This window comes from Poecilia mexicana, unplaced genomic scaffold (genome assembly GCF_051168715.1).
Source record: "Poecilia mexicana isolate PSO_F unplaced genomic scaffold, ASM5116871v1 scaffold_2, whole genome shotgun sequence".
NCBI classification, from domain to species: Eukaryota; Metazoa; Chordata; class Actinopteri; order Cyprinodontiformes; family Poeciliidae; genus Poecilia; species Poecilia mexicana.
Window position 1 is genome coordinate 25,809,793 of NW_028263371.1, and position 26,746 is coordinate 25,836,538.

Genomic DNA, 26,746 nt, shown 5'->3' on the forward strand with positions numbered 1-26,746 from the left:
GTTCTGAACACTTTTGTCTTGAAACTTAGCAGATCTTCAACAAACTATGATTAGTTGAAAGAAGTTGCATTTAGAGGATGTTTGAATCTCACTCTTTGCTCAACATTTCCAATTTTTCTAAACAAAAAATTTCCTTGACGTCCTCCCTCCCCCCAAAAATAAATAACGAAACCAGGAAACCAAAGAAAATAGCTTTGCAGGAGTCTCGCTATCCATCCTCGCACTTCACTATAATACTTACACAAAATAAGATGAAAATACTAGAAGTGACGCTTTGTAATCAAACATGTAAAGGATGGATATGATATTTATTGTTCATCAGGTTTGAAAAACAAAAACAGTTTGTTTAAATAAAGACAAAAAAAAAACATTTTATTTCTCTTGACCATCAAATACAAGCTGCACAAAACCTGCAGAACATTTCCTGCAGTTCTGAGCAAAAAAGATGAGAAATAAAATCCCCAAAATGAATAAAAGGAGGATTTCACAGTACTCATTGTCATGGAAAAGTTTCAGAAAGTAACAAACACTTAAAAAAAAAAAAAAAAAAAAAAATATTTAAAACCTTTTAATTGCAAGATTTCTAACCCACAGCAACTTCTCTGATGAGTTCAAGATGTCGCAATCATTGCACTGGATAAACAAAATCACTGAAGGTAAATAAAGCCTGTGACGACTCAGTGGCTTCTTTCATTCATAATGCAAATATGCTCTTGCTTTGTCATTGTACAACTGTACAATCCACATAACAAAAGGACAACACAAGTGATCATTCGCATCTATAGTTAAGAATAATCACTTCTTTTAAAAATCTATACAAACAGCAGGAAGTGTAAAGTTGACCGATAAAAGGATCTTGCAGACTCTACATTATGTACACCAACACAAAAAAGCACCAACTATACGCTCCGTTTTAAATGAAAAACATTTTAATTCAAGTTTAAAAGTGTTGCTGTCCAAAAACTGATAAGAAATGTTCATAAAATTAACTAAATAGGTTGTAACAGAATATTCTGAACATGGCAATAAATTCTTAAGGTACTGATTCACCTCTTTGCCATATTGCTCATTCTACTTCCATTTTGCACTGTGGAAGCTGTTAATTTCTTTAAAGTTTTTTTTTTAATCTGAAAGCAAATACCGCTAAAATCCTTTAATTTTACTCATGATTTCATTTTACTTTTTTTTTTTAGATTTTGTAAATTATGCATAAAACTAGAACGCAAAAAACTCATTTGTAAATCTGACACAGTAAAAGCTTCTTGGATAAAATTTATATTCCAAACATCAAGACAAGGATATGCACACATTTGCAAATTAAAATGGATGCTAAAATATAAAAAAGTTCGTCTAAAAAAACAAATCCACACTGCAGCCTAGTGCCAACATTCAAGGCAAAGTGTTAACATAGACTTCAAATGAAACCTATGGTCCATATTTTGAAATATAAACCTTTAAACATTGTTTTAATCAGTGCATATCAACTTGAGAGCAATAATATTTTTGCCAGGAAGTGAGACTACAAGTGCCAGAGACGATGTGGACATGGACAGACTTGCCAACGGGGCTTGGAAACATAATGTAGCTGCTTAATATAAAAAAAAATGGCAAAGGGGTGAAATGACCAGCATCTGGTTCTTTTAACCACTTTTTTCTTGGACCTCGTTTAGTTTCCTTTTTAATCACATGATCAAAGTTTACTAGCAGATGGGTCTGGACAAATATTGGCCAGACTTACAGGAGAAACTAGTAAAACACTCAAAAAGCAATAATGACCGTGAGTTAGTCAACCTCCTATGTTTTTGCTTAGCAAACATCTATTTGACAGGTGGAGAATGATGGAGCAGAAAGTCTGAACCTTTAATATACCTTAGAAAGCAATGGAGGCTATATTCCGACCCAAACCTGTTTGCATATCCACAAAATGAAAAAAAAAAAAAAAAAAATTTAATTTCCAATATGTGTGTTTGCAATGACAAGGTCGAAGACTTTAATCCAAATCTTCTAAAAACTGGTAGAACAATCCAAAAGTCAATCCACAAAAGGACAAAATCATGCCGCTCTGTTGTCCAGAAAATTGGAGTCATGATGGTGACGGGTAACCTCGAGGTCTTGTGTAGAAAAAGAAGAAATTGCACTGGCTGCTGATCCACATGAGAACCGTTAGACGTCAGTATCGGCGGCGTTTGCTATTTGGGCCGTCAAAGACTCCTGGACTTGGACTGCCTCTGCTATATCCTGGAGCTGGTCCACCCTGCGGCCCCAATGGCTGCTGCTGTTGCTTTGGGGACTCGACCTCCGATCGACCGCCCATTGATCCGCCCTGAGGGTACCTATCGTTACGCTGAGGGCAACAGGGGTTGGTTAACGAGAATCAAGGAGCAGTTGTAAGGAGTCATGGATCCAGTTGATCCAAATAGTGGTGAGGGTCGTAGAGGTATTTTATAAATCGAGGTCAAAGTTCAGTCAAGGTTGAGTTTGATCCAATTGTCACCATCCAAGTGAAAAGGGGGAAAAAGAAAGGTGACCCCCAAAGATAAAGGAGAAAAGAAAAAAAAAAACGACCATTAGTGAAAGAAACTTAACATTTCCTTCGAGACTTTTATTTTTGAAAAACAGCTTCTACTTTTTAATCAACAGTGCTTAGCAGAACTATATTTACCTCAAACATTTCACATTTACCAGCAGAAACTTTAGTGTACGATGTTTTAATCAATTAAACAAGTAGCATGTAACTGCAAAGGTGACGGATTTATGTTCATCATATATAATTTATATTCAGTATTCTGACTAGGCCTGTCACAATAATCAATAAATTAATTAATGGCTTGATTAACAAACAAACTCAATCATTTATCTTTTTTCTCTCTTTCTACCAAAAACTGGATGACAAAAGTCTTTAGTTTGGTGTTTTGGTCTCAACCAGCGCATATTTTGAAGGTCAATTTTGTTTACAAAGACTTCTTAATTTATTTTATTTGCTGTTTTATTTATTTTGGGTATGTAAAATGTCTTCCAGTTGCCATGTGAAATGTTCATGATCTTGGAGAATGCGTTCTTGCATTATTGTTTTGTCATTACCATTATATTACTTAAAAATGGTCTTAAAAGAACAATATTAAAGGAATAGTTTATCGTGATAACTTCTGGAAAATTTGTAATGGTGTCAGGCCTAACTGACTCAAGTCTTCATCCAATCAGTTTGCTCTAAGTCTTTTAGGGTCTCCAAAAACTTTACATTTTTACAGATGGAAGATTTTGCAAAATATCTCGGACTGCGTGAAGTTTTTATATGGACACTTTCTGAATATCAGAAATTCTCCAACTAGATTTAGTTTTGGCTGAGCCATTCTAACAGGAAATGCTCCCGTAGCTCTGCCTGGGTGTTTGGGATCATGGTGAGCCTCTGTCCCAGTTTCATGTCCTTTGCAGGTGTTTTTCAAGGTCTGCCCTGTTTTTAGCTCCATCCATCTTCCCACCAACTTTGGCCAGCTGTCACTTTTGGTCTCCTCTGGCCAGATCACCTTCTTCTACATGTTTGCTTTGTCCCCTATGTGGCTTTTTTAGCAATAGACTTCTTCTTGCATCTATTCCACAAAGGTTAGATTTGTGGATTATGAGAGAAAGTGGTAGAGATACTAATATCCGTTTTGGTTCCGATATTTGAGAGCTCCACTAAAGTTTTCTCAACACAATGCAAAGAAATCTCGTGCTGTTTTTGAACCCGATCATATTAATGAACAGACAAGCGTTTTGTTTTTTTTAGATACGTTACCATGGCTCCATTCTCTGACATCATAGGTGTCCCCATATTTGATGTTCCCTCTGGGGCAATGGCTCCTCCCCTTCCACTCACGCCCATCATTTGCCCCTGGTTACCAGTGGGCCCTCCAGAGGCCTGGTTAAACCCATCTACACGCAAAACAACGGATTATTGGTTCATCAGTCTGTTTCGTCTGGAACTACTTCATGTATACTGCAAATTAAAACTAGTTTCTGTTACAATTTGATCAAACTAAAACGCTTTGTGCAGAGTAAAACTCTAAAAGATTATAGGTATTAAAAACTCTGCATCAAGTCAATCCTATAATTGGAAATAAAACATTTGATAAACTATGCTATATTGTTGACTTCAGCTACATCATTAAACAGAGTGAGAGTGAACTGTTCTTTAAAACAATACAATGTGACGCCATGCACATGGATGCTGCATTTAACCGCTGGATTGCACATCACAGTAGCCACAGGGAATACAGAAAAGGAGAGCAGTAACAAGAGGTGGCAAGACGAGTAACATCCGAGGAGGATTCTACACAAGACTAACAAAATGGTTTAAAGGTATCAAAGCAAACCAACAGTAAGATAAAGAAGCAAATGTAATATAATTACTCTACTACAGTTCCAGATTATATTATTGACGTACTTTCACCAACGGTTTTCAAAAGCCGATTTGGTTCATTTTGGCAGCACCAACCAGAAGGCTTTCTTTCTTCAATGCCAGTTTGTGACAAAATCCAAAAATGTTCCTCAAAAACAACTCACTGAACCCCTTAAAAATGGCTTCTTGTTGTTCTACAGTCCAATGAAGATTTCTCTCATCCACGAAGAGCATTAGCAGGTTACGTCAACCTTGTATGGAAGTTCGTTTTAGCCACTTTTGGTTTCTAGATTGGACAAAGCAATACAATGTGACGCCATGCACATGGATGCTCCATTTAACCGCAGATGAAGTCCCCATCTGTCAATCCACCTCCTGCTTCATCTTACGTATCAAAACATTGGAAAGAAACTTTTAACAAGCTCATCTTTGGACAAGTACACAGCCCATGCAAGGACCAGACAACTCTTGAAATAATTTCCTAACACAATAAGTAGACTTGACAATTAAGTCCCACGACCAACTCTGGATTCCTTTGATGGTTAATAGTTGGTGTACCGTTTCAAAACAACGCTGCTCCTCCTGAATCAGATTTAAAACTTCTCCCACCCAGAAAAAAATTCTCAGAGGATGAGAGGTGGATCCCTCCCGAGTCGGGAGATACAAACCTGCATTATTTTTTTATACATTAGAACCACTGCCAGGCCTGACACTCTGCAGTTCATCACACCAAAAACAAAGCTGCGCAGTTCCTCCCTTTGTTGGCCAAGAAGGACATTGCACACAAGCGATTTGATTTTCAAAAGACCCCATTTGATCAATCATCCATCACTGGATGAACAAAAGCGGTACTTGCAGACTCCTCAAACATCTTAAGTACGATTTTCAATCGATGATGAGATCAAAGCTCTTGGCGGGATGGAAGCTGATATTTCTATGGTCAAACCTTGAGGTCCAACCTTTTTACCAATTGTGGGAGAAGAGAGCAGACAACGTCAACTGGACAGGGAAATCCACAACTAAACTAGCCGCCCAAGGTTATTGCAAATATCTGGCTCAAGGCCCAGGAACACACTGCCAACAGAGATGTACCCAACTTCCCCAGAACCGAACCGGACAAGAAATACTTGATAGTGGAGAAGAGGTTTTCCAAAACCTAATGAAACGATGATTCTCTTTATGCATAAGTTCGGTAACAAAACAGCACAGATTTAAAACAGGAATGTGATTCATTTTCATTACAAATATGAAAGGAGAAAATAAAACAAAATGTCAACCAGGCTCATGTCTTTAATGTAGTAATTTAGTAGAGTTAGTATAATTATACCAGTTTCATAGCCAGAGCTGATACTGTAGATGTGAAACCACAGCTTTTTCAGTCCCAACTCGTCAATTAAAGTAGCTGCTAATCACTCTTAAACATACAAACATCCATTTTCTTGTATTGAAACAACAAGAAACCCTTTTCTATACATGTGAGGGTTTTAGGTGATGTGTAAAAATATGCTGACAGCTGAAGATGTGTCAAACAATAAAAGCATAAAAATGTGAAGCACAGAATGACAAAAATAAGACAAACACATTTCAAACAAGATAAACCTCGACGCGCCCGTAGACTTTGATAAAAAAAAAGTATTTATAAAGGTGATGTGCAATCCTGCGTTTTTATGTCATCTTTTAACTAATTAATTTATTTTTAAAAAATAAAAAAAGATTATACTTGGTCTCTGTCCTTCATTCTCCACTTAGCAAGATGTTATTGTGCATCCAATTAATCCAAAACCAATTAAATGCAAAGATGTCTTAAGCTTTTACTTCACTGGAATTATGACTGTCCACATCTTTGCTAATAACTTTGCTTTCTAATCTTTTGCTCCCTCATTTACAAAGTATATCAAATACTGTACATTCATGTTCCTGCTGTAACTCTATGAAGAAAAATTGAAACACAAAGATATTTTCTCTGCACAGTCATGCCCGTACCTCCCATATTACCGGCTCCACGAGGGCCCAGCTCACCCACTCTCATTTCCTGTTCCCTCTGAAAGAAGTGAAGAAAAGTCTTCAGAATAAAACTGAAGCATTATTGAACAAACTCCTGCAAATTAATCTTGGATCTAGCATTTCTTTTAATGCATAACTGACAAAAAACATGAAGTTTTTGAAGAACCAAACTGATCAAATAAATGTAGAAACTTTATCAAAGAAATTCAGTCACTATGCAGTTAAAACTTCTTTCTCTTCTAGAGGAAATCTTAATTTTCATGTTCGAACTAATTAGGCAGATAATTAAATAATTAGACAAACAGTAGCCGTATTCTGTTCTGATGCAAAAAATAACCAACTAGAGGATGGTGAGAAAAACAAAGAGGAGAAAACAGAAAGTGTTGGGCGACTTTTGTTGGTGACAAAATGTTCAGCTGGTCAGCAGGTTTGGAAACATCAAAGGAGGGATTTTGTTTTGTTCCTTCGTAGCTCAAATCCTCAGCTGATAATTTTCTTTAAGACTCAGCAGGTCTGATCTTCTGCTCATCTGGCTGATTGAAGAACGCCCAATACGATGATTTGAAGCCGTCACCCACCGAAAGCAGACGAACTGGGGTCCAGCTCTTGCATGTAGTTCCAGATAGAGGGCATCTTATACTCATAGTTCTTCCATTTCTAAATGCAGCAGTTTTCTGCTTCTCATCAAATTTCTTACTGATGGTCTTGCAACCAGTCCAGGATGTGCAGATTGTAAAGTCAGAAATATCTGGGAGCCACAACACCGGCTGTTACTTTGAGAAAATAATCTAAAATCTGTTTTTTACCTGGTGTCATGTATTTATCTGGTTTTATTAGTGTAAAGAAACTTATACATTAGTCTCTTTACACTAATGTATAAGAAATATAAAAACTAAGGAGGGTTTACATATCTACAGCTTAGGAGACTTATCCAATCAGCAGGGGATTCAATATTTTTTCCCCAGCTGGAACGCAGAATTGTCAATAATGTCTGATTTTAGAGGAAGCTTCTAAATGCAAAAATAAGAGATTTTATAACTGAAAACAACTTGATAATTAATCTCTTACAACAACTTGAGAATATCTTTAATTCATACCTTACCTAATGCAGCCAACAGTGAAGCAAAATGAAGAAATAAGACAGCAGCAACACTTTCTGATAGCAATATCAAAGTATTAATATCAGAAAGTTAGGAAGCTATAAGAAAATTCTTAACAAAACCAAGTATTCTCCAGTTCAAATTGTTAAAATTATGAAAAACTACACCTAGTAATTACAGTAATTTAACTACATAACTTGTATTTTACACATTCAAGTGTAAAGTATCAGTATAGTTAGATGTGTTTTAAAATTAACTAAAAAAAGCTAGAGTTAAAGATATAAAATGAATTTTATCACTTATATGTGTGAATGAAATGCACAGAATAACTCATGTACAAAAATCACACAAATAATATCTGAGTCAGAAGAAAAACTTTAATACCAAAACAAAAAAATCTAGTGGAAAATCAAATTAAACCCTGATGAAAAGTTACATAAGGATAAATACACAAAGTATAAATCAAGAATTAGAAACCCAGAGCAACAAAATCTAATGTTAAGAAGCAGGAAATATGAGCAGATTATTATTTATTTTACATAACTCCAATGCTTAAGCATGTTTACCTTGTCAAAGAGTCAGAGGACAAGCAAAAAATGGAAAGTTTCTGGTCGCCACTCACACCCTCTAGTGGTTGTTCTAGACATTACCGCTAATTACTACTGAGATTTACACACTGAATTAAATGGACTTGTTGCTTTACTCTCTTATGGAGAAAGGGTGATGTGCAACAAACAAAAGTGTCTAAAAAGTGCTACAAAGACATAAAAGAACAGCAAAAATGATCAGAGTTTTTACACTTTTCAGAGACGTTCAAGAGTTGTGAATTCATTTCCTCATAGACATTGAGACAAAAAGTAACCACAGAACACAAACACACACAGGAAGTGGTCAGCATCTCCACTGGAGTAATAAGTGCTCATTTAGGTGTTTTTATTTGTCCAACCAGAACATTTTGTTCAAGATCTGCCTTTCAGCAAATGATACCAGACTCATTTCTGTTTAAAGACAAAGTAGGAAACAAACTCCTCTTTCCTACATTTTATGAAAAATAGATAAATACTCTGAATATGTGTGGGAAAGCTGTGCACCGCCACACAACTGATCCGACAGAATCTGGGTCACAAACTATTGCCTCTTTCATCAAAGGCAATAGAGAAAATAAATCTGATAATCTTTGTTCTAAGAATGTGTTTAAGAATGTGCTTCATTACCAAATGAAATTATGCACAGTTCATACAGCAGGAACCCAAAGTTTACAAATAACATTATGGATCAAATAACATTAATAAATTATATTTTATTAAAGACATTTGGTCATGTCAAACATTGTTGCTTCCAAATTTTGCAGCACTATTGTGATAACGATGAAGATAAATAAACATTGTTACTTATTTTAAGGTAATAAATAGTTTTGCAGGACGGTGTCTGCATGGCAGAGCATTCATGCGTCACAATCATAAATATTCACTTAAAAAAATGCGACTTATATTACTAAATTGCACAGAATATCTGCATTTAGTTATATTTTTGAATTTATTGATACTTATTTATGCTCTGAAGGAACAATAAGTGGAGAAAATAGTAAAAAAAAATAAAAAATTCTGATCATATTCGGTCAGTTTTTTTAATTTAACATCAATAACTGACTCAACCAAAATAAACAAACCAAATAAAAAGTGTTTTTGTTGTGCAGTATGACCAACTCAGGTCATAATAAAAAAAAAATACGACACTGACTTTCTGTCTTCGTTTCATCTCTTCTGAATGAGTTGGTGAAGACCAAACGTTTGTACTCACGTTTTCATGGTAGTTTGGAACGAAGCCGCTGCCACCACCGCCGTCAGGCTGGCGTCTCAGCTCGTCCTGCTCCCTGTGCCTCATCATCTCCTCCTCTCTCCTCCGTCGCTCCTCCTCATGCCTAACGACACACAGCGTTCAGACGGAAACCAAAATAATCCGATAAAAACGACGCAGCAGCATGAGAATCCCCTCACTAGCTTCGTTTTCCTAATATAGCTTTCTATCACCAGCTGATCTTAAACATCGCTAATAGAAAGACTTTTCTGCAGCATTAGCTTTAACTAAATTTATATTCAATTAAATAATGGGATTATCCAGTAGGAATAGATGCTAATTTCTTCCTCGAGATTCTTCTTCACCTCATTTCTATCTGCTTTCGTCTTTGCAGCTCCTGGTTGCGCAGCTCCTCCAGCCGCCGCAGTTCCTCCTGACGTCTCATTAGATCTAATGAGAAGAAGAAATGGGGGGACGTTTTAAAACGTTACACCCTACAGAGAAACAGACGAACAGCCATCGCTTCTCACCTTGTCTCATCAACATGAGCTGATGTTCGTTCTTGGCGGCCTCCAGCTCCGCCTCCAGTTTCTCTCTGGCCTCCTTGATGTTTCGGTCGACCTGCTCTCGCTGCTGCTTCTCCATCTCATCCAGAGCTTTCCAGCGAGACGCGTATTCGAACTCGAACGTGCCGGGCTGGGCGAATCGGGGCGGCTGCTCCCGCTCTCTGGCGGAATAAGAAAGTGATGCAATCGCAGACGCAACACAAACCAAAAGAAATCAATAAATAGATGAATAAATATTGCTTACTTGTAATACTTTGGAGTTTTTGGCAAAATCTTTTCAGGGAGACCATCTTCATCGTCCAGATGCTCCATTGGCTCCACGATGGTGGGACATGGAGTACTGAGATCGTCAACATGACATGGTTTAGCCTCCATTTTCACTTTTCCCACAGTAAAATTCAAGCATTTTTCTTTTCAAACTTTTCCAGCACCACACTTTGGAGATAAAAACACCACCAAAGAACTAAAAAAAAAGACTATTTCAATTCACCATAGCATATAATTTATTACTGTTATTAATAATGTCTTGTGACATTATTCTACATTGTAAAGCAGGGGCAAAGTAAACTAAAATATAACTACATTTTTATGTTTTGAAATGTTTCTCTCACCACACCTTGTACCAAGAACAAAACATTTAACAAAAAAAATGCCCCAAATTCAATAATAGATCATCATTATTACATTTGAACAACCCAAACAAATCGTGTTAAGGGAAATTACCTTCTTGCTCAAATTAAATGCAAACACACAGAAGGAAAGAAATGTACAAAATAAGGTTCTAAAATATTTCCATGCTAAGTTTTTTCACATTTTGCAAAAAGAAATAATTTTGGTGATTCTAACTGACCTAAAACAAGAAAAGTTGAATCTGATTAACTTCAAACAGCGAGAAATAAAAGGTTTTATTAGGGGTATGAAAATATCTGGTTTCAACTGCAAATAAGGTTTTCCAGATTTAAGCTTTTAATCAAACATTAGCTTGTACTTTGTTTCAAAACTGAGCTGTTTCCAAACCTTTAAGACACCTAATTGATATTCAAGCACCCGTACGAATCCTGCGTTTTATTTCTCTAAAGTTCATCCATTTATACGCTGTGCGAATCTGAAACTGAAAGAGACATAGAGTTTTCAGTCTGTTAACGCTTACGTCGTCAGCAGCATCGCTCCCTCGTTGCAGCGCTCCAGGGCTTTACGGGCGGCGACTTTGCTTGCAAACTCAACGATGCCTCTCCCAGTGGAACGGCCGCGGTCGTCCGTCACAACGACGGCCCGCTCCACAGGTCCAAACTGAGAAAACGCCTGAGGATACACACAGGTTTTTGGCGTTTCTTTTTTAATCAACTGTGGTTGCATAGAGGTCCGCCCTTATTTAGTGTTCAGTTTCACCTCTAACCTACTTCTTCAAGTAGTTCGTTTGTCACTACTGGCAGCAGATTGCGGACTTTGAGTGCAGCTCCATGTGTCGCAAAGCGGACTTTTAGTGCTCTGTTGTTCAGAACCGACCCGTCCAGCTCAACTTTAGCGATCTCCGCCAGAGTTCGGGTTTCCTGCAAAACAATGGTGGATTAGCATTCAGGGTAACCAATAATAAACTGAACCTCCAACTCAACTTTTTAAAGCTGTAATCAACTATTTATAACAGCTGTTTTTAACTAAAACCAAAAATAATGTCCAACAGTTTTTGAATATTTTTAAAACAAGTTTGTTTTTACGAGTAACTTCACTTTAATAAATGTCTGCTACTTATAATAATACATAATTTATTTTCAAATTATTGTGGAAGACCAACACAAATAAATTATGAAATTCAACATTTAAAAATCTTGTTTAAAACTTAAAAATATTTTGTAAAAATTGTAACACATATAATAACTATCGTTTAAAAAGTTATACATTTAACAACAACATAGCTAAATAATATGCGTTAACCATTCACTCTTCTGTGAACTTCGTAACTGGCAGCCATTTTGGCAGGCAGTAGCGATGGAGTTGCTATGACAACAACAAACTAGCCACAAGCTTATAACTAGCTCTGGCCTGGTTCCCATCAAAACATTATTTTTGACATCTTTTGTTCGTTGAAACTTATGGGTCTGCTATGTATGGCACATGCACTTGCCTACTAAGATGGCGCGGATCACTTCCGGGTCAAACTTGTGGGAACTAAATTCATACTGGATAGTGAATAATATTCTCCTGGTATTTTGATATCAAATCCCAATAACCCATAAAAGGCTGAGAAACACATACAAATTAATTTAAACAAAAATACTTATTAAAAACAAAGGCAAATTGAAACACCTAGGTGCAGTTATGAACATACCAAGCAAACGAATCCAAATCCCCGCTCCCTGTTGATGAACACCTCGTTAATGTTCCCATATTTAGCGAACAGGTTTCTGAACTCCTCCTCCGTGATATCCAGCGGCAGACTGCCGACAAAGAGGCGGGAGCGCTGGGTGAACGTCTTCTCTCCGGGCTTCCGAAAACTTGCTATATCCAGAGTCATTTTCGACGGGCCTTCCCCCGTTTCCTCCGCGGCTCCTTCACTCTGCTCGGCCGCGGGAGACTGTTGCTGCGGCGGGGCCGGGCTGCCTTTGTTCGCCGGTGTCGGCTCCGACGAGGCCGGAGAGTCCGTCCCTCGCCTCCCCGGCTGAGGAGAGTTGGCACCAAGCATCCTCGCTTGGTGCATATTTCGGCTGGCCATGCAGCTTATTTCACTGTTATGTAAATTAAACCAGACTTAATTCAAATATTGCGCTGCAACAAACCTGCTGCGAATTTCAAAGATGGCGACCTTCTTCTGCTTTGTTCTTGGGAGATTTGCGGTCGATGTTGGGCAGGGAACGGGAGCTGCTGCCCTCTACAGGCCATGTGTTGAATTCAACAGAAAATTACGATAGACGATTTTGCACATAAAAAAAATACATAAACACTTTCAGGCGACTTTTATGACGCTGCACGGAAAGTCTTAACCTTCAAAATATAATTATAGACATAATTTTTTGTGACAGTCATAATTATGACAGTAATCAAACCAATAGCTTTGATTTTTAATATCAGAATTATGAGATATGAAGGCACAAACATAACATTAAGACTTATAATTTCAAAGTCAAAATTTTAATTTTTAAGAACTTTAACTAATTATGACGTGGGTTTGGTGATTTGTCAGCCTAATTAATCTGAAATACATCCCCTCAAATCAATTGCATTCAAGAAACTTAATGAGAAGCAACATCACAAAAACCATAGACAAGCCAGAGATAAAACAAACCCAAACACACAACCTGAGTTAAAATAAAAAGCATTTTTATGTGTTAAAATCATTTGATCAACAGCTTTATACTGTGGAGATTCTTTTCTATTACAGTTTCTGTAATTTCAAAGAACTGGTTCAAGTGAGGTGAATACAAAAGTATGCCACATGTTTCAGTTTTCATCTTACAAAAAAAATTAAACAAAACAAAACAAAAAACATTTATCATTAAACTTCCACTTAAAAGTTCTGAATCATTTTGTGTTGGTCTGTCACATAAAATCCTGACAAAATACATTGAAGTTTGGGATTAGAATGTGGAAAAAAAACATTAAAAAGTGGACAAACTTTAAGCAGAGTCATGTAAACCACAAAAACAAACATTTTATCTCCTTGAATCAGGTTTCACAAGCCCTTTTAGCTCAAATATTCTGCAGAAGTTGCAGTTAGATTTTTAAATTTCATAGCTGAAATCTTCTCTCAGCAGAAGGTTTTTGTTTGTGTATCATGTTTGCAGCATAGTTAAAGTGTTTCCGCCCAGGTCAGACCATATGTCTATATTAATGCACATCTATGCGGTCAGCCCACTGACGTTCCTCTGTCTGACTCGACTTGGAGGACCTTGCAGTCTTCTTCCTTGTCTTTCCTGCGAAGGATCGCATATCCAGCGGGGTCAGAGGGCTGCAGCCTGTCACTGATGACTTCTTGTATGGCCCCTTTCAGACATGCACTCCTTCACATTTATCTGATGGGAGCTGAACATGATGACTTGGCTTCGTGTGTTTCAGCCAAGGAATGTGAATAAGCGAGCAACAGAGGGTGTGTCTTCTTCTATTTGCTTTAACAGATGATGTGAAGCTTTATTTTGAAACAGACAAACTCTTGTTTAAGATATCTATATCTTAGATATATTTCCACATCATGAACTTTTGTTATTTCTTGAAAAGTACTTTTATTTTTGGGGAACAGACAACAAAGATGCTGGAAAAAATATACAATTTTACCTTCCTTCAAATCCTGTCATATTATGTAATGGAAAATGCTACTTTTAACAAAATACAACAAAAATACTGTTATGATATTTAACCAAAATTAAACTTTTTCATATTATAAAGTATTGTGTTAGGCTATGTATTTGTTGCATGTGTCTAATTGTATGTATAAACAATAGAAAAGATGCAGAAATTTACTTTAAAAAGTAAAATATTCCTAAATACTTAGTGTTTACACATTTGTATTTTTATTGTAATTGTTTTCATATTGTATGGCTGCATGAAAGACTTTTTTTTCTTTTTTGTAAATATACCTTTTTCTCTTTAAAAACAACATCCATTTATTTGTCATTATGGGCCCCTATTAACATTCGCCCGCAGTTATCAGTTTCCGTCTATACAAATATAATACTGCTGCACTAAGGACATAAAGAAGCGCGTTATTTCGCTAAAAACGCAGCGAAAAAACAGACAAAGCAGCAGCATTAGCTCCCCTTGACAGGGGGGAGTTAACATCTTTTACGTCTCCGTGACGCCGCAGCCCTCCCAACCCAAAAAGCTCCAACATCCACACGGAGCGGCAGTTTCTATCCCCCATCTCCGTCCCGTTGAATCTGCTGTAGGTTCAGAGGAACTGAAGCTGGTAAGTTTCATCTCCAAATCTAGTTTGTTCCTGTTCTAAACCATCAGGCACTGTAAAGGTCGTGTTTTTTTCGATAAACTTCGCGTAAATCCAATCCGCGATGGGTTAGGACGCATTTACGTGAGTGAATTGAAACGAGCGCTGCTGCTATTGTCAACATTGAATGGAGTGCGTTTATTTTAGATATTCACAATCCGCATTCTTTTTTTTTTTGTTTTGTTTTGTTTTGTTTTGTTTAAATAGACCAGTGGAGGTAAGTTACGTTCAATCGTAAAGCGTGAAGTTAGTTTAAAAACGTGAGAAAAGAAGGAAAAAACGGCCAGTTTTCAACTTTTGCTCGCAAATTAGTAACAGCGGATTTGTATAAAGTCGTCTTGAATTTAAACTTGCTAAATTGTTCACATCCTCTTTTGTGTTGCAGACTTTAACTACGTATATTATTGAGATTTTAGGTGATAAAACTTGATAAAAAGGGATTACAAATAATTACTCTTATACAAGTAAACAAAGCCTTCCTGTCATAAACTCTCCATTTCCTCAGTGATGCATGGTGGTGGCAGCATCATGGTGTGGGGATGCTTTTCCTTCTTGAAATGGAAACCAGTTAGAAACATTGTGACCCAGACATTCCCAGCATGCCTTCGAGCCAGGCTCTTCCAGGAGCTTTTGTTCCCGTTCTCATAACCCTTCAGCTGAGGTTACCTTACCGTTTACTGATCCAGCTTCCAACAGGATGTGATTCATCCACTGGTTTGCTGTTACTATTTCATTAAGATGTGGAACATTTTATGAGGCACAGAGCCTCCTGAGGATCCCATAAAAAGTGTTGCAGTCGAGAAATGAGTCAGCAATGCCCACACAAAGCAGCCGAGGCAACAAATCTCACTTCTGTGTGCTCTTTTGCACAAGAATTTGCTCGACGCGCTAACCTTTTTCCTTCTCGATGCTGAGCTGAGATCAAAAAGCAAACAAAAGCAGCAGTATGGGTGGAGTGTTAAGCTCGTGCCATGTGTGTCTGGTCTGCAGAGCAAAGCCGCCGCGCTTCAAAGCCAGACCCGGTGGTCGAGGTTTTGATGGAGTTTACTCCTGACACAAATCACCGAGCCTTCATCTAACGAATTTGTTCATTCACACTTGACACACGGGTCGGTGTCAGCTTCAGCAACGGACCGTGTTGACTGGCTGTACTGGGTCAGTGAAGCAGGAAGACGGGCATTTGGGTCTCAATCCTTTAACTAAATACACACAAAATTATTATGTATTGTTAAAAAGTTAAGGAAGAATGAAAATCTGCACCGATTCTTCCGCAGGAGTAGTTAAATGTTGCAAACAAAAACCACAAAAGGACAAAAATGTGTTTCTTGATGGAGGTTACAGTTTTAAATACCATGTGAAATTAAGGAACTACAATTATTTTTAACCAACATTTGATCTAGGAATCGTTTTTGCATCCACTTCTAGATTATTTAAATGATTTCCCAAACAAAATGAAAGGTTCAAATGGAGAAATAAATTGCACATTTTTATAAAAAAAAAATCACTAGAATAAATGTAAAACTGTATCTAGTATCTATTTTATTTTGTTGTGAAAAGATCACAAAACTTTCAGTAGGAAGAAAATTCATTAACATTCGTCCTAAAACATTTAGACACAGTGAATGCATCATATCCTCTGGGTATTTAGTCAGTCCTTTTTTTATTAAACATCTTCTGCTCCACATATTAATCTCATTTTCAACACATTCCTCTACAAGCTTCAACATTTGATTATATTACAAATTAATACACAGATTTCAGAGTCCAATTTCCACTTTAAACCCTTAAAATTCCTCCAGATTTTGTAACATTTTAACCAAAAATTGGAGAACAGATACACGTTTTCCAACATTTTTCCCCCCAGTGTCAATACTTTGCTGCAGTTACGGCTTTTTGACAATTAGAGACTTACTTGTTTCTCCAAACTTAAATTAGACTGGATGGAGATCACCTCAGATCAACACTTTTCATCTTGTCATAAATTCCTTATTGGATTTAAGTCTGGACTTTGACTAGGCCATTCTAACATCTCAAATCTTGTAGCGTCAAACAGGATTCGTATAAAATCCCTATGAAGCAGAACTTTGTGGTTATTGACGTGAGAAAGCGTGAAAACAGTCTGGATGGATACTTTTATAAGACGCAGATTGTCCACTAAGTGTGAATTGGTGGGATTTTAATAATTATATTTTAGTACAAAAGCTGTTAACTCCTTATAAAACACATTGCAACATTCATGTTTGAAGATAAATGCAGCAAATCACAGTATAATTGACTTAAAGGCGACAGCTTGGCTTTACTAACTCTGCATTTACACACATCTTTATTCCCTGATGTAAAGATTCATCAATTCATTCAGCGGCTGATTCTTGGTGGGTATTATTGATCTTCTGCTCTGTTCGCTGCAACTTAAACCAGATTTCTGGCACCGACCACGGCGCTCAAAGCTGGAGACCGAATCTTCAGCAGTAAAGCATCTCGTTATGAGCCGTACTGTAACACTGTGGCCTGAGGAGCGTGACAAATGAATGGAAGCACTTACAGCAGGAGACCTCAAATAAAACTTTCAAGTAATTATTTAATTAATCCTGGTTTCTAGGGCTCAACTTTAAAAGGACAGAGGTGAAGCTACTCTGCAGCCAAGCATGCTTTTGGTTTGTTACACGTGGAAAAGCAGGAGTGATTACAGGAAGATGTGATAATAAAAGAGCAGCTAGAGCCTCCTAAAATATTACTAAAATAAAGCAGTTTAATTGTAGGCTGTGTGTCCGGTCTGGTAGCAAACATGGTGGATCTGTTTGCTTTGTCGGGTTAGCATTATTAGCATTAGCTTATTAAAAAAACAATGCTGAACTAAACTAAGAAACTTATTTTCTACAATATTCTACAAAAATCCAAGAACAAGAATTAAAAAATATATTATTTCTGAATTCCCGATGGAGCTAGCTATCTAGCATGCTAATATTAGCTTGTACGTTGACATAAAGTGGCAATACACTTTAATTAGTTTCATCTTTACTTCTCTCCTCTTCTATACATTTTTTTGCATATTTTTTATATTAAAAAGTAGAATTTTGTTTGTTGAATATTTATATTTTATTGTAAAAAGTTTATGTAAACATCCTTTAGCAGATGTCAAGGAAGTAAAAAAAAAAAAAAGCTACCGTTTAATACCGTTGGTGACAGAATTACAGATTTTCAGATCCAGTTGTGCTGCCGTTTATGTTTTAAGATGTAATTATTATGCAAGAAATATTATCCGTATTGCATAATTTGATTATTTGGCTTTAAAATGAGCACATCGGTGGTTAAAGTGGATCAGATATGAATAAATGTGTGCAGGATAGAACAGCGTTCAGCTAAAGCGTGGATCAGTCTTACTGTTGCATGTTTAATGCAAAGAAAACAAGCATTTATAACCACCCAGCCTGGCACAGAGCCTGGGGATAAAGAACAAAGTGGAGTTAGAGGCATCTGAGCTCAGAGCTGATCTTACACAAATCTGCTAATCTGAGTAAAAGGGGGTAAAACCAGGTCAGCTGGTGTTTAATTCAGTGACTGACGTCTCAGAGGATCCTTGGAGAGCCGCTTTGGCTAAAGCTGAAATAAAACTCTAATTCTTTTAAATGTTACTGTGAAGAAAAAAATAAAAATAAACATATTTATCTGGTAGTTTTAAATGTTACTGTGAAAAAAAAAAGAACATATTTATCTGGTAATTTTCCCCCAGTATTATTCAGGTACATTTTAAAAAATGTTTTCAACCAGTCAGTTCATGGTGGAAACCAGTAGAGGGTCTTCTGCAGTAAAAATATCTGAATCTTATTACTCTATCCTTTTTTCTGCTTGGAGAAGAGTTTTTAAATTAGAGTTGTACCTCATTTAAATCTCAGCAGTTGTTTGAAATGAGAATTCACTCTGGAACTAAATTGAGTGTTTTTTCTATATTCTTTTGCTTACATCGGTGTATCACAAGCTGTTATTTTATTATAGTAGCAGAAGGGATTACCGTTTTTAAATTTTAATAAATGCATTTATTTCATGTTGCACATTTGTGAATTTTTCTTTTTAAAACATACCACTGAATTATAAATACATACTGCTAACACAAGAGGTTGAATTATTCAAATAAAAAAAATATTTTACTGATCCCAGAGATAAATTAATTAATATGGTGTTTTAATCAGGCACATTAATTATGATGCGCTTTTTTCAGTAAATGTTTTGCAAAATATCTTTAAATTCCCTTTATTATCCTCACAAAGCCTCTTGTTTTGGATCAGATGTTATTAAATGTAGCATTTTATGAAAATCTAAAGCAAATATCTAAAGGTTTTGTCACAATATGGGTGGAAATCCATCATTTAGCTACCAAGGCTAATAAAATCAAGGCATTGAACTCGTGTGGCTGCTGCTTAATGACACGTTTCTCTGTTCTAGCGTTTGACACGGTGCGTAGCGTTGATGCAGACCCATGATGGACGCCTGGCCAGCTGTGGCCTGGATCCTGATGCTGGTGTCAGTTTCTGAGTGGACAGAAACCGCAGAGTCACGGGATTTCACCATGAAGGACATAATTCAGCTGCATCCTTCCAGTACGACTGTGGCGTTGAATCCTGCAGATCAGCTGCAGTTACATCACGTATCCAAGCTTCCTATTTACTCAGATACTCTTAACAATTATAACTTTATTTTGCTTAGGTGGTTTTTTTAGCTCACGTGGTAAATGTTACAGTTCAGTTTGTGCAGCGTTGTGATGTTACTTATCTTGAAAACATTTTTTTTAACTTGCTAGCATTTTTTGTAACTAGAAATCTGTTAATTAGTTGCAAGAAATCTATTCTTTAAAGTTTTTTAAAAAATTTAAAGCTACACATGTTTCAATCCCACATTATGACTAAATTCATGACTGATTTTAGCTCATTTTTCAGTATGAAAATGGTTGTGTACAGTCTGCATAATCATGTTTAAATTAGCAGCAGGAATGTTGCAGAAACCACAGAAGAGCTGAAATGCAACTTCTTAAAGTACTTAAATTCCTTTTTCATGTTTTGTAACAAAACTACAAACAGTTTAAGTGTTGCTTTCCTTTGTTTTCAGCTAATTTTACCACGCTACCCCTAAATAAAATCCACCTTACCAACCATCTTCAGTCATTCAGGGCTTTAAATATTTCTATTATAGTACTAAAATAGTTTTTTTAATATGAATGCAAGTATAAAATGCAGTATTTTCTTCCTGATAAATAGATTTTGTCTGCCTGTCCTCTGCAGCCACACCTCATCCAGGTGGTTTCAAATGTTTCACATGTCAGGACGCTGCAGATAACTACGACTGTAACCGCTGGGCTCCAGATGTTTACTGTCCAAAAGGTAAATCAGCTTCTTCTTTTAATATTCGTAAAATAAGCCAACAGGAAGTTAACCTGAAGCTGACCAGCTAAACTAATAGTTTATTTTCTGTATTTATTAAGTACCACTTGTAATAATCAGAAGAGTTTTCTTCCAGATACGAGTTATTGCTACACGCTCCACATGATGGATAACCATGGCGACAGCGTTTCTGTGACGAAGCGCTGCGCGACCTGGGAGCACTGTCGCTTCGCCGGCTGCGTCAACATCACCCACAACAGCTTCCAGGTGAAATACGGACCCAGTTACAGGCAGAGGACCCAAAAATGTACTCAAGTAAAAGTAAAAAGTAGCTGTCGAAGAAGTTACTTGAGAGTAAAAAATATTTGGTAAAAAGTGCTGAGTAACTGATCAAGTTATCATTTAATATTTAAAAATTACATCAGCCGGACCAAACTATAAACTATAAAGTTAAGTGGAAATTTTGGTATTTTAAGAATGAAAATGACAAAAATCTTTTTAAAAAATCAGGTAAGAGAAATTCTTTCAAATCAGTCAATAAAAAACTTTAAAAACTGCAGGTGTGTGTCTGAGTCTGGTGAATTTTTAGCTAAAACATGTTTGTTTTTCATCCAGTGGGCAGAGAATCCAGAAGTTTTACTCAAGTAAGAGCAGAAATATATCATAATAAAATAACTCAAAGTACAGCATAGGAAAAATACTCCTAAAAGTACATTATTTTCAAAATAAGTTATTCAGGTAAATGTAACTCTGGTTACCAGTTACAGCTTTGTGGATGATCCAACTCTCCTCTCACCTGCTGCAGGTGTGCACGTCCTGTTGCCACGGAAACATCTGCAACATGCTGGTGCCGATAAACGACAGCGGCGCTGTGTTCTCCTCGGCCGGGCCTCTGGTCGGCGCGGGCTGCAGGCTGCGTCCTGCTGCACTACGTTACATCACCCTCATCACTGCCAGCAGCTGCTGGACACATCTAAGAAGTCGAATAGCTTAACGCACAAAACTTCCTTCCTTTTATCAAGCTTGCAGACGACTATGTAGTTTTTTTAACCGTTATTTATTTTCTATGCAGGTGTTTTTTTTTTTTTTAAATAAAATAAACTGTAAACGTGATTTGGATGTTTTACCCAGTGGAGAAGCTCTACAGGATTTTCTGATAGATCAACACAAAATATTGTATAAATGTTTCAGGTAAATTGGTACTTTGCTATTTTTTATTTATAAATTAAATTTGTGTAAAGTGTGGAATACATTTGCTTTTCAGGCAGGAACGAGAAAATTTTATGATTTTCTACTTTTGTTCATAGCATGAAATCTCTAAAACATTAATTTTAAAGAGTGTTTTTGTAAAACAAAATTTAATAAAAATTAAAAAAAAATGATTGAAAGGGGTTTGAATTATTTTCCAAGGCAACATGTATTATCAGAAATCAAAACAAAGCTTGTGAGTAAAATCTTGAACCATTAAAGTCGTTCAACTTTAATCTAATTCCAGGACAATCTAGGAAAAGATCATCTTCACTCACATGCCTCTTTTTACAAGTTTACAAATCATATTGATCAAGAGATATGAGGAAGCCAGAACTAAGTGCTATTTTAGATCTGTGACTGAAAATATTAACATATTTAAGACGTTTTCATGAACTAAAATCACCGTGCAGGAAGAAAACAAGAACAGTAGTGGAAGCATTATTCTGAAACTCTTAATTAAATGCTTATTTCATGTTTTTATGCATTTTGGTTAAAATTTTGACTCATTTCTCTGTGAGTAAACTTATAAAACCAGCAGTGGATTAAACAGTTGCTTCCTGGAAATAAAGTGAGTCCAGCCTGACAGGAAAACATTTTATTAGCAGTGCGTTACGACCAGATGTCGTTCCGGCGAACGTGTTCATGTCGTTTCGAGGCTTGTTGTCGTTCCTCACCTGGTAATTTCATAAATACAAATATTCTCTAAAAATATCAACACTTTCTACAGATTGAACATATTGCAAAGTTGACGTCTTGAGCGCGGGTTTGCCCCGGATGTAGTGAAGGGTGTGGAGTCGTTAACACCAACATGTCCTTACAGAGTTTTATCACACAGCCGAGCCAAAATCAAAACATCTCACACCACGATTAGAGGCATTCTTGTGCAAATCTCCTGGTGTTTAATTTTAAAAACAAGCCTACTCTTCTTCATCAAATCCATTCGATAGTCCTTGAAGTCTCGTTACAGCATCGCTGTTGGCAGGTGCGTCGGTGAAAACGGTCCCCACGAACAAAGGCGTTCCCCTGAGGATGTGGCGAATGACGGTGCAGGAGCCCGACACTTCGATGTGAAAACCCAAATGTCTGAGCTGTTCCTCCGGCCGCAGAGCCGACGCAGCCAATGGAGACGCAAAGAACTGTGGGAGAACGCATCATGTATACATGAACAGTTTTATGCCAAAAACTGAAACGCATCTAGACTTTACCTGGCTCAAATTAGATTTATTCTCTTAACTAAAATAATTTCTGAATTTCAGAAGGAAAACTTTTGTTCAATTCTTTATACATTTTATATGTACCATATCTTTAAAGTATTACTTTGAGTAAAGAGTTTATTAGTTGGTTCACAATATCAACTTTGTTGATAAGCCTAATAGCTTTTTCTTTTTTTTTTTGCAACTTTAATATATCAATGGTTGTTTTACTTGTATTTCCCAGATTTCTGAACAAAATAACCAAAAGGCACAGCCAATATACAAGCCTTTGTGTGATTCAGTACTTACAGCTTCTCCTGTTGTCGGGTTGATAAAGTCGGCCCAGTATCCCGCCGTCCACAGGGCGAAGCACATCTCCTTCGCCCCGCTCACAAACTGCAGTGACGACATATTCTCAGTCTACAGCCACTTCCTCAATTTCCCAAAACAAAGCGAAACAAAGACTCACTTTATGAAGCAGCTGGTCTCTGTCTGGTTCTGCTGCTCCGTCGTCTTGACGACCACTTCTCTGGGTTACCGTCACGACCGTGATGGAGGCCGTTGGTGCCGAGGGGAACATCAGCTCCAGTTCTGAGACAGACGGATTAGTTACTGAAATTCAAAGGCAGCTGTAGGCCTGTCAAAATAAATGATTATATTGTAATTTTGAGACCATTTTCAACAAATATAGTAATAATTGATTCAAGTACAGCCCCTCAGACTTTAATTTCTGAAGAATATTTAACACTGGAACTGGAAAACATTTTAAATATCCAAAATAAATGATGAAACAGGATTATGAAGTCTCTGTAACCAAAAACTATCATGCGATTAATTGATTTATTGCTTGTTGTGACCAGCTTAATGTTCTCTTACCTTTCTTTAGCAGCTCAGGGCAGGAGCTCACAGAGCAGTCAGTGTCTGTCTGGTTGAAGTACTGCTCGGCTTTGTGGACTCTTATGTTTTCAGGGCCCAATTTTTCCTGAAAACAAACAAATTGTACAAAATATCAGAGCTGAATGTAAAGACATTCATGTCTAAAAAGTTACAGCTTATGGAATTTTGTTTTTTTACAAATAAAAATATTAAAAGTGTGGCTTCCATCTTTATTCAGACCTCCTGAGTCAATTCTTTGTAACATCGCCTTTTCCTGCAGTCAAATCTGCATTTGTAGATGTGAAAACTTTTAACTAATGTAAAGTTTGTAGACTGAGGAAAAACAGAACTACAATTACTTTACATAATACTTATTATGCTAATTATTTCTGATGTTCACTCTTTATATGAAGCAGCATATTTAGAAGCGGTTGGCACTCTTTCACTAATTGCTAATAGCAGAGCTAACTTTTCGCTTAGCACTTTAGCATTTTGCTAACTTTGAAGACATTTAGCAAACTTAACCTCCACTAATTTAAATTTTGCAAATAAATTCTAAAGCGTTAATTTACTTGGCCGTTAAATAAATTTCCAGTTGAATAAAGTTCAACATCTGTGTTGAAGTTTTGGTTATCGACTTAAAATTTCTACAAATAGTTAGACATTTATATTCACGCTCTTATTGTGAAGAGGTGAAGACTATTTAAAGAGAAGTTCCATTTCCTCTCAATAACGTTTCTTTTTGCACAAGAAACTTTATTGAGCAAATGGCAAGCACACAACAAACAAATTAAACAAACCAGGAAGCAAAAATGTAGGTTTGAGTAAAGTTCTAGGGTTAGCATAACTACCTTTTTAGTCATAGACCACCCTGACTGTGTTGTCAGTGCAAGAGGCACAACGAATACTAAACTACTCACATGAAACTCGTTGACAAACTGGGCCAGAATAAACTGGTGTCTGTCCGTGCTGTTTGGAGTCGTGAGAACGTCAGGCACCGTCTTGTGAACCGGAGCCTTCTTTTGGTTCCCCATGCCTTCCAGGTGGGAGTCAAACCCGACATTACCTGGCAGCTGAAATCGCTGGTCCTGAGGTCCAAATGGTCCCATGCTCTCATCAGGCCACACAGTCCTGGGCCCTGCAGTCACAGACAGAACTGTTCAGAAACCAACTCACGGACCCACATCCTATTTGACTCACCATGTCTCACCTGAGTGTGTGGGTGACACGGTGATGTACGGCTCGTCAGAGCTGGCGGCTGAGAACGTCCTGCTTCTTCCAACTCTGAGAGAAGTCAAAGCATGTCGGCCGGCGGTCTGAGACAGGATCAACCTGCTTCGACCACACAGCACCTGCAACAGAGCAACATTGTCTAAAGGCAAATAATCTGAAATATTTTCTGAAATAAACACGCTGCTATGTCCTGGAATTATTTCAAATATATTTAATCGTTTTATTGTATTCTTTGTAGATCTCTTGATATCACTCATAACTCTGTAATACACAGTTAAGATATTTAAGACATAATTAAGATGTAAGTAAGTTACTTACATTGCTTGACATTGTGGCTCGCCGCCTTCACCTTTCAACCTGTTATACAGTTAAAAAAAAACAAATTATACATAAAACAGACCTTCAGATGGGATGAGATTGCCATCACCTTCAACGTGCTAACATGGCTAACTAGCAACCATAGCGAAGTCTGATGCAATAAGAGTCTGTTAGCCAAAAGACAGGTTAACAGCAAACATAATGCCACTACTTACTATGAATTTGATCACGAACATATTTAAGATTGTTTTAATATTTTAAAATAAAATCAGTCAGCCTCGAAAAACAGCCAAGAGAAGTAGCTAAGACCGACACGGCTAGCTGTTAGCTGCGGTTAGCTGACAGGTTGCTAATTTGTTCTGTCAGTTTCCTGTTTTTATGCTCAAAACATCAAAACAAAACCTCGTTATTATGTACAACAAACACTTCATAACGTTACTTATGCAAACTAAACGCGATTAAAGGAGTACATACTTGTTATGCTTCCCTATCAACTTGAGCGACTGCTTTGACAAAACAATGACGGAAGCTGCTAAGGGTCAAAACCAACTTACGTTTGTGTAACCAAAACAGTGGTCGTCAAAGAGCGCGTGACGGGGTTCATACGTCAACGTTGTCGCCATATTGTGAATGGCACATGAACACAACGCAGACGTTTCAAAAACACCTTTTTTTTGGACAAAATGTACTAATTAACCGAAAAATTAATTAACCTCTTCTGGAGAAAAAGAGACGTCAGATGTTTTTTTCAGGCTACACACTTAAATCTTCAGCAAATTATTTGTAAATTTTTGTATTCTCTACAAAGGTGAAAAGCACCTTTTAGTTTAAGTCTAAAAATAAGCTATATTGACACGCTATCTTCCCCCAATAAAAAGAGGAAAATAGCATGTCAAATTTAACAAATTAATAAACAGCTCTATAATATTGTTTTCTTCTCGTCTAAAATATCTTGTGTTCAATTCAACTCTTAAATATAAATTGATTCTTTTTATATTCCTTGGGTTATAGACCATCCAAAAAGTAAGAAAAAAAAATAAATCCTAAAAATAAATAGAATTAAATAGGCACATTAAATGGAAATAAAAAAACATTTTATGTTACTATTTACTGTTATCTTGCAGTTATATTTGTCTCTGTAATCCCAGAGTTCATCCTAAATCTGATTACAAACAGCAGTGATAATGAATGAATAAACAACGTTAAACTCAAATCTCGCCACAAGATGGCAGCAAATTATTACTTAATATCGATGAGGACATCATCTGAGCTGCAGCTTTGCCCTTTTTAAAATCTCTTAATAGTTTAACCAGAAAACAGGAAGTATCTTCATCCCCTTTTAATTAAGTGCAATTATATTCAAACAGAAAGGTAATTTTGAGAAAAGTCATACCAAATATGCTTTTTTGTAACACTAGTAAACTTTAAATTGTAGGTATTCGTATATTACTGCCACATTTGACTTACTGGGAAACTATAATAATGAAGGAACCATCCTGACAAACAGAACAAAAACAGAAAAAGAAACAGAAACATCCCTCCTGTTTTCTGTCAGGGACGCTGAAGGACAAGCAAAGCTAGTTAGTTGCTGACGTCAACAGAAGCCTTTAACTGACCCAGACAGACTGATTGACACTTTCTCTCAGCTAACAGGATATGCATTTGGAGCTCACCCCAAACCAAAATGCTTCACTCGCATGGTAGCAAACTGTGCGAGTGGAGAAC

The 26,746-nt window shown here is 36.9% G+C and overlaps 3 protein-coding genes across 3 annotated transcripts; 1 reads left to right on the plus strand and 2 right to left on the minus strand.

Annotated features, from left to right (window-relative positions):
* Positions 1–289: 289 nt before the first annotated feature.
* On the minus strand, positions 290–12,660 carry pspc1 (paraspeckle component 1). The gene is made up of 10 exons (XM_015003111.2): positions 12,172–12,660; positions 11,246–11,395; positions 10,996–11,147; positions 10,090–10,185; positions 9,810–10,006; positions 9,645–9,729; positions 9,283–9,403; positions 6,362–6,419; positions 3,776–3,912; positions 290–2,344 (listed from the first exon to the last, which is right to left on the minus strand). Exons 1-10 carry the CDS (start codon positions 12,553–12,555, stop codon positions 2,171–2,173), a joined length of 1,554 nt encoding a protein of 517 aa, XP_014858597.2. The 5' UTR covers positions 12,556–12,660; the 3' UTR covers positions 290–2,170.
* A 6,542-nt stretch (positions 12,661–19,202) lies between these two features.
* On the plus strand, positions 19,203–21,253 carry LOC106927495 (ly6/PLAUR domain-containing protein 6-like). Its single transcript, XM_015003121.2, has 4 exons — positions 19,203–19,373; positions 20,052–20,150; positions 20,287–20,417; positions 20,956–21,253. Exons 1-4 carry the CDS (start codon positions 19,253–19,255, stop codon positions 21,142–21,144), a joined length of 540 nt encoding a protein of 179 aa, XP_014858607.2. The 5' UTR covers positions 19,203–19,252; the 3' UTR covers positions 21,145–21,253.
* A 728-nt stretch (positions 21,254–21,981) lies between these two features.
* Positions 21,982–25,582, minus strand: mmadhca (metabolism of cobalamin associated Da). The gene is made up of 8 exons (XM_015003119.2): positions 25,496–25,582; positions 25,022–25,060; positions 24,681–24,822; positions 24,391–24,608; positions 23,471–23,576; positions 23,064–23,185; positions 22,904–22,990; positions 21,982–22,537 (listed from the first exon to the last, which is right to left on the minus strand). Exons 2-8 carry the CDS (start codon positions 25,031–25,033, stop codon positions 22,319–22,321), a joined length of 906 nt encoding a protein of 301 aa, XP_014858605.2. The 5' UTR covers positions 25,034–25,060; positions 25,496–25,582; the 3' UTR covers positions 21,982–22,318.
* Between the last annotated feature and the right edge of the window lie 1,164 nt (positions 25,583–26,746).